At 39.4% G+C, this 12,965-nt stretch overlaps 3 protein-coding genes across 4 annotated transcripts in view; 2 read left to right on the top strand and 1 right to left on the bottom strand.

Annotated features, from left to right (window-relative positions):
* The window catches only part of LOC139942476 (osmotic avoidance abnormal protein 3-like), a 47,157-nt gene extending 40,380 nt beyond the window's left edge, over window positions 1-6,777 (bottom strand). Inside the window, exon 1 of the mRNA XM_071939277.1 lies at window positions 6,722-6,777. The gene's annotated coding sequence lies outside the window, so the exon portion shown is untranslated. The remainder of the gene's footprint in view (window positions 1-6,721) is intronic.
* LOC139943434 (uncharacterized) overlaps window positions 1-12,965 on the top strand; it is a 136,104-nt gene that overhangs the window by 108,888 nt on the left and 14,251 nt on the right. The window contains exon 2 of the mRNA XM_071940245.1: window positions 12,546-12,874. The gene's annotated coding sequence lies outside the window, so the exon portion shown is untranslated. The remainder of the gene's footprint in view (window positions 1-12,545; window positions 12,875-12,965) is intronic.
* On the top strand, window positions 1,880-12,542 carry LOC139942489 (L-fucose dehydrogenase-like). Of its 2 annotated transcripts, XM_071939295.1 has the most exons (9): window positions 1,895-2,166; window positions 3,355-3,393; window positions 4,461-4,558; window positions 5,426-5,492; window positions 7,370-7,461; window positions 8,006-8,110; window positions 8,866-8,933; window positions 9,746-9,842; window positions 10,003-12,542. In XM_071939295.1, exons 1-9 carry the CDS (start codon window positions 2,088-2,090, stop codon window positions 10,153-10,155), a joined length of 798 nt encoding a protein of 265 aa, XP_071795396.1. In that variant the 5' UTR covers window positions 1,895-2,087; the 3' UTR covers window positions 10,156-12,542. The 2 variants fall into 2 exon arrangements, with proteins under 2 accessions (XP_071795397.1, XP_071795396.1); XM_071939296.1 differs by lacking the exon at window positions 3,355-3,393 and having other exon boundaries at window positions 1,880-2,166.

Genomic DNA, 12,965 nt, shown 5'->3' with positions numbered 1-12,965 from the left:
ATTCTACTTTGAAAACATCTTTCTAACCATATCACTTTAAAACAAACGGTTTCCTAACGTTTTTCATCGACCAACTCGCCCGATCAACATTTGGGGAGGCGTGTCTTATAGGCCTTGCAGCAAAAAACTTGTCTGCCGGTGTCGCATGCAATTATGTCCACTATGCAATACTATCCGGAGGACATTATTGCATATGCAATAGTGTCCGCCGGAGGGTTTTGCATATGCATTCGTGTCCGCCCGGACTCTGCTGCATATGTAATTGTGTCCGCCCGGACACATTTGCATATGCAGTTGTGTCCGCCCCGTGCTAAACCGTCTTTGCAGTAAATTAAACGTCATTGGTCGACGAAACACGTTCGCCATTATTTTACAAGTTAAGTGCATGTCATGAATGACAGTCATGAGAAATGTTTGGCCGTTGGGTATTCGCTGCAATCATAAAATACGTGAATATTCATGCTGCATAATTATACGGAGGTTCAGAGCATGCCCGCTCGCTTGCGCGCGCACATACATGTAGACCTACAGATCATGTACATACCCGCAGGACGGTTTTTGCATAGCCCCGGACACAATTGCATTTGCAAAAGTATCCGGAGCGGGCAGTATTGCAGTGCGGACACAATTGCATCTGACACCGGTTGCTATGTTATTCATCATTTCCACTTAAATTTATGTGATGGTACCTACAATGTTTGATTCAGCCCATTATTTTGCCTCTTTGTTGGGGTCCATGCACAACACGCAGCGGGGGGTCCCCGGCAGACATACATATTTGGCAATGTCATGTTTTACGTTAAAGGAACACGTTGCCTTGGATCGGACGAGTTGGTCTATTAACCGTTTGTCATAAAATGGTTGGAAAGATGTAAAATACAATAATCCACAAAAATTTGCCTCGAAATTGCGTGGTTTTCCATTTACTTTGCGAACTAACACGGTCTGCCATTTACGGGAGTCAAAAATTTGACACCCATAAATGGCCGACCGTGTAAGTCGACGAGGTTAAAAGCAAACCACGCAATTTCGAGGCATGTTTGTGTGGATCATTGTATTCTACTTTTACAACATCTTTCTGCCCATACACATTTTACAACAAACGGTTACAAACTCTTTTCAAAGACCAACTCGACCGATCCAAAGCAACGTGTTCCTTTAATTGTTCCTGTACTCGAATATTGGTACACTGTACATAACGTTTGGTAATTACCCAAAACAAATATTAACTTATAAAAACTGACTTGGTAACGAGCATCGGAGAGCTGTTGATAGTATAAAACATTGTGACAAACGGCTCCCTCTGGGGTAGCAAAGATTTTGAGAAAGAGGTAATTTCTCACTAAAATAATAATTATAAAACACTTCTAGCTGGAAGTCTTTTATTCCTATCTGAAAGCACACAAGTTCGTCCAACAAGGGTGTTTTTTTTCTCTCATCATTACCTCGCAATGTCGATGACCAAAATGAGCTTAAAGTCTCACAGGCTTGTTATTTTATGCATATGTTGAGAGTTGCACCAAGTATTGGCAATTACTAACGTGTACCTTCCTTTTAACCTTTCACTAGATCGGGAAAGCACTAAGTAAACAGTGCTAGCACACATCGGTCACGGTAAACGGGTAAACTGTGTGCAATTTTCTATTTGTTTTACTGCACTCGCATACATGTACAAGTACATATTCAGGTCACGATGTCACTGCTCCAACAGTTTTTAGTTGCGGCTAGACATGTGGACCAGTCGTTAAATGTCTGTCGCGGTGATAGCGTTCCGACTCTCCCTGCGATATTCCCGCGAGACTGCTGGCCCCGCGAGACAACTGCTTTGGCGACACGATCCCATTTCATGAGGAGTAGAAGTCGGCAACCGGCAGTTCGCGCGAGAGCAGTGACCTCGCGAGAGCACCGCCACAACTCGACTAGCTCACCGCGTGGGACCATTAACGACTTGTACACACGTCTCAGTTGAGGGCCGATTGCGTTGCATAACAAAGTCCATACACTGCTACACATTATGGAGATACACCATTTTTGTGTAAAACAGAGCAAGGGTGACCTGATATGTTGTATACAAGTATCCAAAAATCATGCTCAGGTTTGAGAATAAGGTCGCCCTGGTAACTGGTGGTTCCAAAGGCATTGGTGAAGGTGTGGTACGAGAATTTGGTAAGTTTCTCAGTTTGCTGTGTGTGCCGTGCGGTAGTTTTCGTTACAACATTAATGTTGCGTTCATTTGATGGTGTTTTTATGGACATTTGCAAAGCGCCATAGTCTGTCAGACAGACACTCCTGGGCCCAATTACATAGAGCTAGCTGCTAAGCACAACAACTTGCTTAGCATGAAATGTCTTCCTTGATAAAAACAGAGTTACCAACCAAATGTCCACGTGATTTTCAGCATAAGCAAACTATAAGATGTATACCAGTCACAAGTAATATGCAACAAATGAAATTTGGTTGGTAATCCTGTTCTTATCGAGGAAGAAATTTCATGCTAAGCAAATTGTTGTGCTTAGCAGCTCTATGAAATTGGGCCCCACTCCCCCAGTGCGTTGAAAAAAGAACTTGCTAGTGTAACACATTGTGAGAAATGGCTCCCTCTGAAGTAACGTAGTTTTCGAGGAAGAAGTAATTTTCCACTAAACTATTTGAATTTGATTCCGACACCTCAGAATTAGATTTTGAGGTCCCGAAATCAAGCATCTGAAAGCACAAAACTTCGTGTGACAAGGGTGTTTTTTCAATTCCTTTCATTATTATCTCGCAACTTTGACTATCAGTCGAGTTCAAATTATCACAGGTTTTGTTATTTTATGCATATGTTGAGATACACCAAGTGGGAAGACTGGTCTTTGACAGTTACCAAAGGTGTCCACTGTCTTTAAAGCCATTGGACACTTTCGGTAAACAGTACTGTCAAAGACTCACACTTCGTGTATCACAACTTATATATAAAATAACAAACCTGTGACAATTTAGGCTCATTTGGTCATCGGAGTCGGGAGAAAATAACGGAAAAACCCACCTTGTTTCCGCACATTTCGCCGTGTCATGACATATGTTTAAAATAAATCAGCAAACCTCTCAATATCGAGAACTGATATTGTTTTAATGTTTTCTCAAAAAGTAAAGCATTTCATTAATTCATGAAACAATATTTCAAGAGAAGTCTTTCACCATTACCTTCTGTAAACCCTGTAAGTTATTTGTAAATCAGTGAACTTTAAATTTTTGTTTCTGTTCCGAAAGTGTCCAATGGCTTTAAAAGGAACTGCACTCGATAAGCACATTCCAGTAAACCAGTGCACCCCATATCAGAATTTATTTGTTTTTCTCTATTCCCCCCCCCCCCAGTCAAAGCTGGAGCTAGAGTTGCATTTTGTGCGAGGGGTGGTAAGTGTACTTTATTATATTTATTTTTAATCTCTCGATAAAGGCCTATACTAATAATAAGCTCATTAAAATGAAATAATCTTTAGGCTTGGTATACCTTATTCTAGTAAGCATAAGTTTGATGTGCTTAGCTATTTTTTTTTTCTGTGCAAAGACCAGTCATGTTGCTTTGTGTATCTGAACATATGCAAAAAATATCAAACCTGTGAAAGTTTTAGCTCAATTGGTTGTCGAAGTTGCGAGATGATAATGAAAGAAAAAACACCCTAACCCTTGTCACACGAAGTTGTGTGCTTTTAGATGGTTGATTTCGAGACCTCAAATTCTACATCTGAGGTATCGAAATCAAATTCGTGGAAAATTACTTCTTTCTCGAAAACTATGTTACTTCAGAGGGAGCCGTTTCTCACTATGTTGTATACTTACCCCTATCAACCTCTCCCCATTACTCGTCACCAAGTAAGGCTTTATGCTAATAATTATTGTGAGTAATTACCAATAGTGTCAACTGCCTTTAAAACATTAATTTAATCGCTCGATATAGGCATATACTAATAATAGGCTCATCAACATGAATTAATTAATAATAGACATTCATTAGACACTTTCATTAAACTGATGTGGAAATATCTCCATAGCAAGATTCAGTACATGTGAAATGGTCTTTTGACTGGTAACCTTATTCTGGTAAGCATAAGTTTGATGTGCTTAGCTACTTTTTATAATATAGCTTAGCTACCTTTTGTGCTTAATTGGTTCCTGCTCAAACGGTTTGTATAGATTCAAATACCCACAAGTATCTAAAACATGTTTTAGTTTATACATGAGAGTAAAAGAGAGTAAATGAGAGATAAAATAATGTGCACGTTATAAAAGTGAGTACAAAATTCATGGTGGAACTGTGTTGAAAATCTAAATAGTGAAAGTACATTATTAGTAGATAATAAATTTACATCGGAGTTAAAGAATATTAATTTTGTGTTTTTCCCCATACACCGATGTGTGTTAGCACTGTATAACCAGTACTTTCCCCGAGTATAAAGTATATAATTTTTGCATTCTTTTAGTGGAGACAGGGCAGGCTCTGGAGAAGGAGCTAAACAAAAAAGGCCCCGGGGAATGTTTCTTTATTCAATGTGACGTCAGAGACGAGAGCCAAATTAAGGTAAGCCTCTTGAGGGCGCTTTTTCTGATGGCCCACGGGGTTTTTCTGATTCAGACACTAGGTGCATCCCAACATATGCATAACATAACAAATCTGTTAAAAATGTTGGCTCTTGGTCATCAAAATTGCCAAAAAATAATGAAAGAAAACAAATACTTGTTATACACAAATTCATGTGCTGTCAGAGGCCTACAATCTTTTCTCATATTCAGTTATTTTACTGAGAATCTCATAAACTACGTTACTTCAAAGGGAGCCGTTTCTCACAATGTTTTACAATATCAACAGATCTCCATTGCTCGTTACCAAGTAGGCTTTTACGCTAGCAATTATTTTGAGTATAATTACCAATAGTGTCCAGTGGCTTTAAAGCTATTCTCTTTCTTTCACTTAAAGGCAGTGGACACTATTGGTAATTACTCAAAATAATAATTAGCATAAAACCTTTCTTGGTGACGAGTAATGAAGAGAGGTTGATGGTATAAAACATTGTGAGAAACGGCTCCCTTTGAAGTGCCATAGTTTTCGAGAAAGAAGTAATTTTCCACGAATTTGATTTCGAGACCTCAGATTTAGAAATTGAGGTCTCGAAATCAACAACTGAACGCACACAACTTCGTGTGACAATGGTGTTTTTTCTTTTTTTGTATCTCGCAAGTTCGATGACCGATTGAGCTAAAATTTTCACAGGTTTGTTATTTTATGCATATGTTGAGATACACCAACTGTGAAGGCTAGTCTTTGACAATTATACCAATAGTGTCCACTGCCTTTAAGTTTAGCGTCCCGCCAACTTCCTTTTTTTTTTTTGGGGGGGGGGGGTCCTAAAGTATCATTTATTTTGCCTTATTGTTATCCAATATGCAGAGAACCATCGAGAAAACCATAGCACGGTACACACAGCTTGATTGCCTGGTAAACAATGCAGCTTGGCGTAAGTATAATGGTGTCAAGAGGGATAACTTTTCGTATGGCGCCACCACTTCTTCACTAATTTTTACAAAAAGGGGTATCTCATTGAGTAAAATTAGATAAAGTGGTGGCGCCATACGGAAACTTAAGTTTCCGTTACGGCACCACCTTTTTCGATATGAAATAATATAGTATCTAATAAATTTACCTCAATCCCTTTTTGTAAAAATGAGTGATAAAAAGTGGGGAGAATAACTTTCCGTATGGCGCCCCCACTTTTTCACTAGTTTTTACCAAAAGGGATATCTCATTGAGGTAAATTAGATACATATTATTTCATATCGAATGAAAAAGTGGAAACTTTTCCAGTGGTGGCGCCCATTACGGGAAAGTTATCATTGTTTATTTTTTCTTACACAGGTTTGAAAATCCAACTTATTTTTATGTGTCCGAGTCCCAGTGGAGAAAAAAATCACAAGCTACTTTTAACGTTCGAACCCACGACCCACGTATTCTAAAGCAGCTTTGACAAAGCCTTTGTTAACCACTGTGACCACCGAACGTACAGGGCGTCGAGAACCCACTGACTGCAGTTCGATTCCTGTAATGTAATGGGCCTCAGTATATAATTATGCGTGTTCAAACAGAATTTATGTTAAACATTTTCAATATCAGAAGAAAAATGGGAAATTTTTCTCCTGGATGCCTCCAATTTATCCGCTCCAATTTATCCGCCCCAATTTAGGTTATTTTACACTGAATTTCATTCTTACCCAACCAGCTGAAGGGTTTACCCGGATACATAACATAGCCTCCTTGCATCGCGCGTTCTGTAGCCACACCAGGCGTTTGTACAGTAGCTGACAGATGCAGATGCAGATTCAAAAATAGGCAGAATTTTGTTTTTTTAATTCTAATGGCTTAAATACGGAAATATTTCCCCAAAAGTATCGAAGAGGACAAGGCAGAAAACAAAACAATTGCCCACAATTAATATTGGTCACCCAGCATGCAGAAACACGAGTTTTAAACAAATTTACATTTCCCGCTACTAAACGCGAGGCATGTGTCAGCACTCAGTCGCCATCTTGTATCTTCGCCATGTGCGTAAAACGCCGCAACTCTACGACATGAATTTCTTATAGACAAGATTTGTGACAATTTTTACACGGAAACTCTTGTTATCAGTGACAAATTAATGAGCTTTAATTTTGTCTAACTAAGAGAGATTGATAAAAAATGTTGGCCTACCTGGAATAGCGGTGACTTTGAGCATAATATTGGTCCAAACGGAGAGCATAGTCCAGGGAAACGTGTGTGGTGTTTTTTTTGGTCTCGGTAAATGCGGAACAATGGCGCCACCATCGGTCCATTAGTGCGTAGTTTTGTCAAAGATTATAGAGCGCCTATAAGGCACAAGCTGGGATGGAACTCTATCCATTTGTTGTTGGGTATTATAATACTTTTGGGCGCCACTTCAGCAAGCAAATTTTGTGTTATTCGTTGATAGAAATTGTCATTTTGTCTGCACTTATCTATTGCTACATCAAGAGAGTTGCTTCCTAAAACGGCGTTCACTGAGTGCACATTTCGCTTCAGCCCGAGTCTCTCCCATCTTGCGCCTTGGGCACTCTGTCATCTTTGTTGGAAGGCCGTTTAGTAATCAAATTTCATCCTTAAGGCTGTCAAAAAGCATGTCTGACACAACTTTCAAACCCAACAAAGACAACTAAAACATGCATCGCTACAGACACTTCAATGTTGGCAAACGCCATAATGTGCACTAACCCATGCCAGATGCACAAAAGCATATTATGCGTCACGTTGCATGTAGGAATAATTTATGTGTGTTTCAAAAATAATTATTTTAACAGTTTTAGATGCATTTTATAATTTCAGACCCTCCTGAGCAAACCATCGATGACGTCAGTGTTGAAGAGTTTACTGAGCTGCTCAAATACAACGTTGTCAGTTATTTCGTTTTCTGCAAGGTATAAAGTTGCAGTTTGTTTGTTTGGTTTCTTCTTTCGTTTCTTCTTGGTTTCACAAATCCGCGAAACCATATTGATGTGATTAAATGTACGTGTTGACCCGATTCCTCTGACGTCATTAAGTTGGTCCGCCATTTTGGGAGACGAGTCGGTTTCTAAGGCCCATGTCACAATATGGGGCAATTCTTTACAGGCAACCCCTTTTTATATAGGCAATCTCCGAACAAAGGGCATTTACACTTCAACACTCACTAATTTTTCTAGGGGATCTTAATACATTGTTTGTAGAATTAATCCTGTGCTACCAAAAGTGGTCTATAACCTTTTCCCCCTGGCCAATTGTGGATCCGTCTCAATGGGAGACTTTAGAACGCTAGGTGGCAGCAGACTTACCAGGTAAATTTCCACTGTTTACGTAGTTCTGAGCACGCGCACATTACCGAGAACAATGGAATTTACCTGGTAAGTCTGCTGCCACCAAGCGTCCCAAAAGTATCCTTTTGAACACCATAATGCTCATTTGGCTCTTTCGTGTAATCAACAGAATGCACTTCCGCATCTTAGAAGGACGAAAGGAAACATTATAAATGTCTCAAGTCACGTGGCCAAGATGGGAGAACTTTGCTCCATTCCGTACATAAGTACGAAGGTAAGATTACGACAATGGAAGTCACTGGACACTAATGCCATTTACTATTGTTAATTACTCTAAATAATGTTTAGCTTAAAAAAATGGTAACGAGCCATGAAGAGCTGTATAAATTATAATAAAACATTTTGAGAAACGGCTCCCTCTGAAGTAACGTAGTTTTTTAGAAAGAGGTAAATTCTCACTCAAATAATAAATCTTAAGACTCCAAGCCCGAATTGCTTCTTATCTGGCATCTGAAAAACACACACTTTGGGCAACAATTTTGTTTTTTCTTGCATTATTCTTCGGCAGCTTGGTAACCATTTGAGTCAAAATTTGCACAGATTTGTTATGCCATGTTGAGATACACCAAGTCAGAATACAGGGGCCAATTCCACAGAGCTGCTTAGCACAAAAATTTACTTAGCATGAAGTTTTTCCGTTGATAAAAACAGGATTACCAACCAAATATCCACGTGATTTTCAGGATAAGCAAACAACAGATGAAAACCAGTAACAATCAATATGCAACAAATGAAACCTTGGTTGGTAATCCTGTTTTTATTAAGGAAGAAACTTCATGCTTAGAAATGGTTTGTGCTTAGCAGTTCTATGAAATTAGGCCCTGGTTTTTGACAAAGGTGTCCAAAGTCATGGCGAAAGAGAAATAGCTCCTTGTATTTCAGCCAAATACTGCACTTCTTGAGATTTTAAGTTGGTTTCAAAGCAAAATTTCAAAGTGTTTGTCTGTCTGTTGTTGTTTTTGATATCAGGGTTGCATCGATGGAATGACAAAAGCTATGGCGGTAGATGAAGCGAAATATCAAGTCCGAGTAAACTCGTAAGTTTTCACACGTGGCTCTTTAAAGCCATTGGACACTTTCGGTAAACAGTATTGTCCCAGTCCCACACTTCGTGTATCACAACTATAAAATAACAAATCTGTGAAAATTTTGCCTCAATCGGTCATCGGAGTCGGGAGAAAATAACGGGAAAACCCACCCTCGGTTTCCGCACGTTTCGCCGTGTCATGACATGTGTTTAAAATAAATCCGTAATTCTCGCTATTTTTATCGAGAATTGATATTGTTTTAATGTTTTCTCAAAAAGTAAAGCATTTTATGCAATAATATTTCAAGAGAAGTCTTTCACCATTACCTTCTGTAAACCCTGTAAATTATTTGTAAATCTGTGAACTTTTATTTTCTTTTTCTGTACCGAAAGTGTCCAATGGCTTTAAAGGCAGTGGACACTATTGGTAATTACTCAAAATAATTGTTAGCATAAAACCTTACTTGGTAACGAGTAATGGGGAGAGGTTGATGGTATAAAACATTGTGAGAAACGGCTCCCTCTGAAATAGTGTAGTTTTGGAGAAAGACGAAGTAACTTTCCACGAATTTGATTTCGAGACCTCAGAATTAGATTTGGAGGTCTCGAAATCACGCATCTGAATGCACACAACTTCGTGTGACAAGGGTGTTCTTTCTTTCATCCCTGGACGTTAAACCATAGAGAAAGGTCTCTATGGTTAAACCAACTTAGTACTGTGTCTGAACGACCTCACAGTTTTACTGCCACTATCTCACATTGTAAATTCATTATCCACACATCTTTCTTGCAAATAATGGGCAATACTTGTTTTTCTTTCAGTGTTTCTCCAGGCAATATTTGGACACCCCTTTGGAAAGAGGTGGCAAGTTCTTCTGCCGATCCGGAAGCAATGATTAAGGAGGGAGAAGAAAGCCAGGTGATTGGATTATACCATTATTATGGGGGATCACCATATTAACACATTGTGCAAGTTTACTATACTATTTATTTATAGTTTATTTCTAGTTTCAGTAGTTGCCGTTTAAAAACAAAACCCCTGATGTAATGATTTTCCCCGGTTTTATTACACATTGCAGCTTTGTGGTAGGTTTGGTACCATTGAAGAAGCCGGGAAGATGTGCCTATTCGTGGCCGCTGATGCGACATTCTGCACCGGCAATGACTTCTTATTCACCGGTGGAGCGGAGCTGGGGTACGGCCGCAAAACGCAGATTAAACCAGCGGAATGAACGGTCGAGTTGGTCTTCTGTGACAGTGATAGGATAAAAGTGTTCTGATGATATGACCCCAATTTCAAGAACATTATACCCTAATTCTCATATGAAAATCTTTGCTTTGAATAAGACTGCCATGAAATCTCAGTGAAGTGCAGGATTAATGGTAGACTTTGAGGCGATAGGTGGCAGCAGACTTACCAGGTAAACTTCCATTGTTTACGTAGTTCACATTACCGAGAACAATGGATTTTACCTGGTAAGTCTGCTGCCACCAAGCGTCCCGAAAGTTCCCTATTGGCTGAAATTCAAGGAGTTATTTCTCTGTCACAAAGTGAAATGTGATTGCTTATACCATCTTGAAAATCGGAGTCACGAGAAAATAGTGAAAAACTGTGTACACCTTTTGCATGTGATCGATTGAAAAAATAATGAATTAAAGGAACACGTTGCCTTGGATCGGACGAGTTGGTCTTCAAAAAGCGTTTGAAACCGTTTGTCATGAAATGCATATGGTTGGAAAGATGTTTTAAAAGTAGAATACAATGATCCAAATAAGTATCACTAAAAAAATGCACGGTTTTCATTTTACGTCGCGAACTAACACGGTCGGCCGGTTATGGGAGTCAACAATTTGACTCCCATGCAATGTTCCTTTAATAATTGTTATGTTAATATTATGTAATCGGTGTCAGGGAAAACAATTTTTTAAACATTATTATGTTAAAGGGAAGGTACACGTTTGGTACTTTCTCAAAACAAATATTCATTTAAAAACTGACTTGGTAACTAGCATTGGAGAGCAGTTAAATAATATAAAACATTGTGAGAAACGGCTCCCTCTGGAAGTAGCATAGATTTTGAGAAAGAGGTAATTTCTCACTGGAATAATAAACGAATTCTAGCCAGAAGTCTGACGCACACAAATTCGTCCAAAAGGGTGTTTCGTCTCTCATCATTTTCTATCAACTTCAATGACCAATATTTAGCTCAAATTTTCACAGGCGTGTTATTTGATGCTTATGTTGGGATAAACCAAGTGAGAAGACTGGTCTTTGAAAATTACCAAACGTGTACCTTCCCTTTAAGCGTGTTAGCTAATTAATTCGGATACAAATAAATAACATTCCAAAATCCGGTAATTAAACAAAATATATATATATTAATTTGCCATAATGCAAGAAACAGGGGTCGAGAAAGGTTATAATTAATGTGTCCCTTGGAAATCGGTCCGCCGCCGGAGAATCTGTCCCCCAATGGAAAATTAACGTGGTCTGAATGAGGATAATATTTCAGAAGAGAATATAGTTTATACACAGATTGTCGTATGGGGACCTAATCACCGGGGGGGGGGGGGGGCACATAATCTCCTGCCACATAGGCAATTAATCTGCAGATTAATCGTCTCAAACAAACAAAAAACGACCCGCGTGAAAGTGATTGGTTTTCTGCCATTAGTCAGTGCCGGAAAGTTAAATTCTGCATGGTATGGGAAAACAGCTCTGTGGGTGTTTTAGAAACAAAACAAAAGTATTAAAACAGTTGGCCCCAATGTAAACTTACGTTTTGTTACTCGACCGTTTTTGACTGTCACAGAGATTCTGTTTTACGACCCGAAAACTGTGTACACAAACCACAGAGAGATAATATAAGTTATCACACAAGCGCGAGTGGAATACGGAAAAATATAGCGCTTCTGCGTCCCATATCCAACAAGGCCGAAGGCCGAGTTGGATATGGGACGCAGACGCGCTATATTTTCCGTATTTCCACGAGCGCGCGTGTGATAACGTATTTATCTTCAAGCAAACTTGGCGCGTGACATAGGATAGAACACACAAGACGCATGGTAGTGATATTAGCCGTGCAATATTATACAAATATTGACTGCGTCGAGTGCTATGGTTAAAACTATGACTCCCGAGGTGATCCCCGTAGCGTTCTATTTTCCCGAGGCGAAGCCGAGGGAAAATAAAACGCTCCGGGGATCACCGAGGGAGTCATAGTTTTTAACCATTGCACGAGTAAAAGCAGTCAATATTTGTTTTATAACACCCCAAACATTTCTAAATACTGTACTATTATTATTAAGTTACAGACCTGAATGCTACAATCCACGGACGACGCGAATACAGATTGCAAACACTTTTACTGAATGTGTTCATGTAGTGTCGTGCAATCCGAATAGGTTACAGACTATTAATTTGTCATACTCGCACACGCAACGGACGTCTGGGTACTGCACGCCGTGCGCTAGTCTGTCGGACTAGCGCACGGCGCCATGTGCTAGTCTTCGGACTAGCGCATGGCAAACCGACGGCCGTCGTCTAGCAAAACTAAGACATGTCATGTGACGCGCTCTAAACCAATGAGCAGGCAGAATACTTGCAAGGGGTGTTATAAAGGTTTTTATCACCACTCCATTCTGCCAATCTGATTGGATGATTAGCGCGTACTTGAAGATAATTAATTTTATACAAACTTATTCTGATAGCGCCCTCTATTGATCAGGACGATGTCGACTAGACTAGACACCGATTACAACGCCGTCACAACAAAGATAAATCGTTTGTTATTGTGTCACTCAGAAAAAAAGGCTGTGTCCCTGTGAGGTGGCGGAGTCGAGACGGTAAGCGGAGACAAATTGTAGCATTTTTAGTACTGTTTGGTGAATTTATTATGAGTAAAACAATAAACAACTGTTCGGCACAACAAACTTGTCTGTACATAATGCGTGGGTTTTGTTCTCCTTTTGTGTCAATTTTCTTACTCCGTAATTTAATAAATAATGCATGGTCAATGTATTGTTAAGGGTATGTGTTATT

The sequence above is a fragment of the Asterias amurensis genome, chromosome 10 (assembly GCF_032118995.1).
Source record: "Asterias amurensis chromosome 10, ASM3211899v1".
Taxonomy (NCBI): Eukaryota; Metazoa; Echinodermata; class Asteroidea; order Forcipulatida; family Asteriidae; genus Asterias; species Asterias amurensis.
The sequence above is the reverse complement of the archived record's forward strand: the minus strand, read 5'-3'. Positions and strand labels throughout refer to the sequence as shown.